Genomic DNA, 7,503 nt, shown 5'->3' on the forward strand with positions numbered 1-7,503 from the left:
ATATCATCCAAGACAACTCCCGATAACTTACCATTCGAGGAACGACTTACGGATATGAGTACATTGTTTTCAAAAGCCCGAAGGCTGAACAGAAGCTCATGAGAGCTAAACGGAAAGTAAACATGAAAGTTCGCAACAAATGCTGAACCTCGGTTTACTTAGGTAATTTGCCGTCAATTCATCCTTTAAATTTTTCGTCAATTCATCCTTTACATTCATAGTGCCATAACCCATTTATGGTATTATCATCAAAATGCCATAGCCCAGCTATGGTCTTACATATAAACACTGTCATGGTCTAACCATGGCCTTACGTTCATAGTGCCATAACCCAGTTATAGTCTTATCATCAGAATGTCATAACCCAGCTATGATCTTACATATAAACACTGCCATGGTCCAACCATGGTCTCACGTTCATAGTGCCATAACCCAGTTATGGTCTTATCCGTCAATTCATCCTTTGCATTTACCGTCAATTCATCTTTTGCCACAGAACGATTGTACTCAATCCCACGTTCCTTTCATTTTGAACATTCAATTCAAATTCATAATTTTAATAATAATTTTACTTTCAACAATAGATATGAATAAATACAAAAATATTACTCATCAATTTAATATATAAAAATTAAAGTTTAACCATACGAACTTACCTGGGTTGAATTGTAATAATTGTAGGAGTTCAGGGACTATTCCACTATTTTCCTTTTTTTATCGAGTATCTACGGAATCTTGATCTAATATAAAATTTCTCATTAATTATCATATATTTCAGTTCCAATTCATTTCACTATTTATACCCTTAAATTTTTTGAATTTACATAATTACCCTAGCTTTTGCAACTTTTACAATTTAGTCCCTTAACTAGTTAATCTATCAAATCAACTAATTTTCCTCAATTAGTGATTTATCCAAATATCCTAGGCTATCAAAAAGCCCTTAATAAAACAAAAATTTAATACCAAACCTTAATATTTTAACTATTTTCACAATTTAATACTAACATCAATATTTAACAAAATTACTTCATAATATCATCATACAACAAAATTAATGCTCTAAACCCACTTGATATTAATAATTTATTTCAGTATATTAATTAGACAATAAAATAGTTCATTTCATGCAATTCGGTCATTTTTGACATTTTTACAAAATTACCCCTAAAATTTTACTCTTATTCAATTTAGTCCCTGAGCCTAAAACATGCAAATTATCCATTTTTAATGTAAAATCATGCTAGATGAATATTCATATATATTTTCCTCCTCCTCCCCTCCATTCCACATTCTTAATGTATATAACATGCTTATATGTAACATTATCTATAATTCAATCATTTACTTATATGTTCATATCAAAGTTGTCCGCTTGAGTTATAGTCACTAAATTATTTATATCTTGAGTTACAGAATTCTAAATTAAGATCCGCTTGATTTTTTTGAAACTAAAATCAAATAAATTTCTACCATAAAAATTTCAAAAATTATAGTTTATCCAATAAGTACAGTAAAATCTTCAAATTTATCCTTGTTTTGTTGTTTGACAGCTTCGACCTTTCTTTACTAAAAATTAATTATCTATTAGTATAGGGTTTGGATGATGTTTCCGTTTATTTCTCTTGAAAACAGATTCATTAATAATTTAAACATATAAATTTAAATCCCTAATTATTTTTTTACAATTTTTGAGGATTTTCCAAAGCCAAAATAGGGGAACCCGAAATCAATCTGACCTTGTCTCACAAAAATTCATATATCTCATAATATGAAATTATTTTGCTTACACCGTTTCTTCTATGTACTAGGCTCAATAGGATTTAATTTAATACTTTAATTAACCTCTAATTCAATTTATACAATTTTTGGTGAATTTTCAAATTCAGACTGTTGCTCTTATCCAAAACTGTTTTAGTGCAAAATGTTGATAACTAAGTTTATAACACCCTCCATTCCTTTCTTTACAATATTTCCCATCACTTCCTCTTCTTTCCCTTCACTAGCATATCAAGAACATAGAGGCTTATATTAGAAAACTCTACTTTAACATCATTTTCATGCTTTTTCAATAATATCAAACTTAAAAATATATTGAAATCTTGATGTTCTTACCTTGTTCTATTGATTTCAATCTTTAACTTGATTTTCTCTCTCCTCCAACTTCTATTTCTTGAATTTAACTTGATATTATAGCTCCCCATAGTCTCCTTATTATTTTTCTCTCTTGGTAGCTATGGAAATTCTTTTGATTTCTAAGTGAAAATGGTGAATTTTTTGGTAAAAGGACCAAATTGAAAAGGAAACAAAATTTCTTTCTTCTCTTCTCTTCTCTTCTCATGTGGGTGCATGGAAAGATGAAGAGAATTGTTCATCTTTCTTTCCTTATATAATAAACAAAATAATAAAATAATAATAAAAAATCTCATTAAAATATTAATAAAATAAATTTATCTAATTAAATAATTATAAAATATCATCAAAATACCTCTAATATCATCATTGCCTTCTATAGTTCTCTCTCTTTATAATTGACCATTTTGCCCTGTATGATCTTTTAAAATTCCATCCTTGAGTCATCACTTAATTTGATAAAATTACGATTTAGTCCATCATAATTCTTCACCTATTCAATTTGGTCCTAATTCATCCATTTTTCTTAGTTTCTAGATCGTTCCACTCTTAAAATATTTTCACTATTGGTCCTTCAACTTTTCATATTTACACTTTAACCCATCAAATTTTGAGTATTTACTCTTAGGCCACAAAACTTTTCTCACTTTTGTGATTTAGTCCTTTCTTGAATTAATATATCATAATATACTTCCCAATATTGACATAACTCAAAATTTCCCTTTTTGTCATTTTTTTCCTTATTTTACTATATCAAGGATAATATCTTACTTTCTTACTATAGTAATTTTCGAGGAATTACATGGAGAAGGACTAGTTTTTCCTTTTTCCTTCTTTTTTCATTTTCTCACTAAATTTAACCAAAATTTTAAGTTTAAACTAGGACTTCTCACTAAAATCAAGTAGAAAACTTAGGGTTTATCACTTTAGTGAGAGAAATCCATGGCTGAAAAGGGAAATCTTCGAACAAGATAAGACAATGAACTTTTATCATCTTTATCATTTTTCTCATGAGATGTGTTGAATGGGTGAAGAAGATTATATTGTGTGGATCAATGGGTGGATTCAAGTGTTGAATAAGTATGAAAAATTTGGTGTTGAAACTTTCGTTATTAGATAGGTAAGATAAATGTATATATATTGGTCATGATTACTAAAGATGTGGTTTGAATTTTGATACAAGATTTAGTAATTGGTAAGAAATGGTGAAATGTATAGAATTTTGGTTAAGATGGTATATTAAGCTTGAGATATGTCATTATATAAGATGTCATTTCATAATATGGAAAAAGATGAAATTAGATTACCATCATAAGCTAAATTGGTAATTTAATTTAATGAAATGAAATACTCTTTAAAGAAGAAATGGCAATGAAAGGTGTAATATGTTTGTATGTGTATAAGGGAGCCATACGAAAACATTAAGGGGGAATTTGGATGGGTGGTGCTTTTACTTACGGTTAGTGTAAAAAAAATAGTGGCGGTGAGATTAGATGTTGTAGCGACAGTGTAACATCAGACAAAAAGTAAGCTAAACCCACAGCACCGCACCCCATCGCCCATCCAAACCTACCCTAAGTATATGGGTAGTTTTATAAATGAGCATACAAATCAAATTGAAGTGTATATTGAAAAATTATTTGATGAACTTATAAGTGATATGAGATATGATTTGAAAACCAAAAGTATATGATGATAGAGGCTCAAAGAGCTTTATTCATATGTATGATATACCATGCATACACAATATACAAAGTATAAACGTGGAAATTCAGAAAATGATATATGAGCTTATATGAAATGCCCTAGTAATTTTAATGAAATGTTAGGATATAGTTGGCATACCAATTAGGGTTTATAGCATGTTTGGAGTTTTGTTGCCTTCGAGCTTTGCACATATTACGTGCACTATACGTTGCCTTCGGACTATGTAAATCCAATATGTCATCTCTTTCTTATTGAAAGTCAGAGGAAAAAGTTAATCAAATAAAAACAATTTAATACAATAATTTTTCAAATTTTGATAATAAAAAAGTTAAATTATGCCCCAATCCTTATACTATTCAAAATTTTGAAATCTAACCCTTTAGAAATTCGAAAAATAAAAAATTAGAGACATAATTAGATCTAACAAAAAATATTAAATTTAAGTGATCATAACTATAATTTCTTTTTTAAAATTCTAAAATTAAAATTTTGAAAATTTCATGTAGATTTTAGTGAATGCAAATTATATTATATATATCCTTCAAATGCAAAATAAAAAGGTAGGGAAAATCATATATATTCAAGCAATTACATAACCAACATTATTTGTCCTCCTTTTACAAAATACAAAAAGAGAAAAAGTATAATGTTAAGGCAAGCAATTGATGATATATCATTAAACTTTCAATTCAAACACAAATATCACTAAAAAAACTAGCGACCTAATCGATTTTACTTAATTGATACTCGAACAATCCTATTTTTGTTGTAAAAAAAATACAAAAAAACATAAGAAAAAAGAAAAATAAATAAAGTAGCCATGCACAACATATAATGCACCATGGCCTTAAAGTACTCCAACATCAACATGCTTAGGGTCACCTTCAATGTTTCCATTTCCATGGATTCTAAATCCTCTAAGATCCCCATTTCCATGCACTTTAAATCCTTTAACATCCCCATGCTTTCCAGGCAGTGATCTAAACCCTCTAGGATCTTCATTTCCAAGCATTTTGAACCTTTTGCTTTGGTCACCACCGCCGTCAGGTTTTGCAGTAGGGAACCGATCATCAAACCCCAACTCTATGTCGTTTCCTTTAGGTCGTGGATTAGAGCTTTTGCTTTGCTTAGTGGGTTTTGGTTGGCTTACCCGCCGAGTACATAGTCTTCCAAGAAAACAAGCTATGGATGATATAACAATGATGATTGCAAGTACTATAAAAACTGTGCCAAAGGATCCATCTGAGTGAGAATGAGATGGTTCTACTTGCCCTGATGACACAGTGTTTGGGTAAACGACAACGGGTTGTTGTGTTTCAGACATTGATTCTTTGGTCTGGTTTTAAGAGATGAAGAGATAGATTTGGTAGGGCATCAATGGGTTTGGATTTCTTTCTTCTTCTTCTTTTTTTGTATATGCAACTTGGGTTGTTCTTTAAGTGAAGATAAAGAGAGAGGGACTGGAGAGGAAACTCTTTGAACAAGTAACTAAGAATATATTTGCTTGTTACAAACATATATATATGTAGATGTGAATTGGTTTTCAAAGAGGTTAAATTATAAAGTTAGTCCATGTACTTAAATAAAATTTAAGATTTTATCTTTATACCTCAATAGTTTTACAATTTCGATTTTTTTTTTGTATGATCAAAGTATCATTCATATTTATTTCGATTTTTTTTTTATAATCAAAGTATCATTCATATTTATTTTATGGTCAATAAAATTAACTTTTTTGAAGTTATCATCTCCAAAATTTAAATCTAAATTTTTGAGGTTTGGATTTAAAATTTTTAATATAATAATATACTATTATTAATTAGGATTTTTTTTATCAAAATCTGTCATTGATACACCCATCCAATTATACTATATTATTACTGCATGTGCCTCAACTCTGCTATGGGCTAACCAAAGTGGTAGCATACTCTCCCATCATTCACCTATTTGTCATAGGTTTTGGAATCGAGTCAGGTCATACACAAACTCGTCAATTTGTTGTGATTTTTTCTGTTCAAGCACTTCGACACACTTTTACTCTATAAACTTGATATGACTCTCGACAATGTAGGAAGGCAAAACCCTTATCAAGGACAATATCAAACTTATCGAAGGTTCGACCTCTTAACTTAAAAAATAAATCATTATAAACCCAATAATCATACTTAATAGTAAGTAAATTTTAACAAAAACTACTTATACCGTCAACAATTAAACTACAAAATTTAAATAAAAATATATTTTTTAAAACTTTTAAATAACGGGATTAAATCTTAAATTTTAGCAAAACATAAGTAGTGAATATAAATTTTTACCCTAAGCCAAAACTTCAAGTGCAATACTACTATTGGTTTATTTTCAATTCAATAAAGGAACAAACTTTCTTTAATAAAGAGAGGACAGCTAAAGATATTCCGGCTGTTTCTTCAATATGTGCTGAAGAAGGGGTAATTGCACTTTGCTTTGTAATGAGAGAAAGTAAGATTTTGGCTGCCATTGGTTACTGTGCATCGTTTGTTTATTCATCAATCATTGGATTGGACTGATTTTCTAGACAGAAAAATTCGAAGGGGTAGGTAGGGTTTTGCCCCTTTAGAACAAATAGTGAAATTACCCCCACGCATGGCCTTTAGTCACCCTTAACACGTCTCTTTAATGGACCGTATCTTATATATATATATATATATATGTGAATAAGATAATTTAGAGAAGACACTATAAAATAAACACTCAATAATTTCTATATTTTAAATTTTTTTAAATAAGTATATATTTTTGTCCCTTTATAAATTTATTTATTTTCGTATCTTATCTTACCTTAGATCCCTTTAATATAAAATTGTTAGCTATGGTCATGAAGTAACCCGTTTCAAACAAGTTTATAAGCTTATCAGGTTCTTCTTTATTGAGAACATATGAACAAAATTGCATGATTAAAGAAAATAGGGAATCATGTGGGACAAGTTCACAATCTTTGCTGAAATCAGTGTAACCTATATTTGGTTGTTGAAGCTGGTTTAGATATTGGTTAAAATATGACATAAGTCCTTATACTTTTCACAAATTTGTAATTTAGTCCATATACTATTATTTCTAATAATTTAGTCTTTCTATTTTTCAGATTTCAAAATTCAGGTCCGATTATTAACAATTTTTTTTTTGTTAAATTTATTGGTGTGGCATTTTAGAATAATGAACCTAAATTTAACAAGAGTGAAGAGACTAAATTTATAGAAATCTAAAAAAGGGAGAGACTAAATTTATAGAAATAAAAGTACAATGACTAAATTTTAAATTCACAAAAAGTATAGGGACTTGCACATACTTTAACCTTAGATGTTTAAGATTAGTGGTCAAAGTTGAGGGCTTTGCAGGCGATTTTGGGAAGACAAAAAGTAATGGGGGTTTCAACATTGGGATTAGAGCAAAAGCAAATTCAGCACTACAATGTTTTCCCACATGCCATCTGATGTGGTTAATGATAGGATTTTGAAAAAAATGAAATATAAAAAAAGTTGAAATCTGATTCAAATCTTAATGTTTACTTTATGACTTCATTTGATTAAAAATCATAATTATTTGAATAAAATCTTATTTAGTTTTGGAATTTTTTATAACCAAATAATTTAGTAATTAATTTATTAATAAGTTCACAATAATTTT

General features: G+C 28.9%; 1 protein-coding gene across 1 annotated transcript; it reads right to left on the reverse strand.

The window, feature by feature from the left end:
• Nucleotides 1-4,401: 4,401 nt before the first annotated feature.
• LOC107898330 (uncharacterized) lies at nucleotides 4,402-5,319 on the reverse strand. The gene has a single exon (XM_016823844.2). It carries the CDS (start codon nucleotides 5,162-5,164, stop codon nucleotides 4,688-4,690), a length of 477 nt encoding a protein of 158 aa, XP_016679333.1. The 5' UTR covers nucleotides 5,165-5,319; the 3' UTR covers nucleotides 4,402-4,687.
• Nucleotides 5,320-7,503: the final 2,184 nt, after the last annotated feature.

This window comes from Gossypium hirsutum, chromosome D04 (assembly GCF_007990345.1).
Source record: "Gossypium hirsutum isolate 1008001.06 chromosome D04, Gossypium_hirsutum_v2.1, whole genome shotgun sequence".
Lineage (NCBI taxonomy): Eukaryota > Viridiplantae > Streptophyta > Magnoliopsida > Malvales > Malvaceae > Gossypium > Gossypium hirsutum.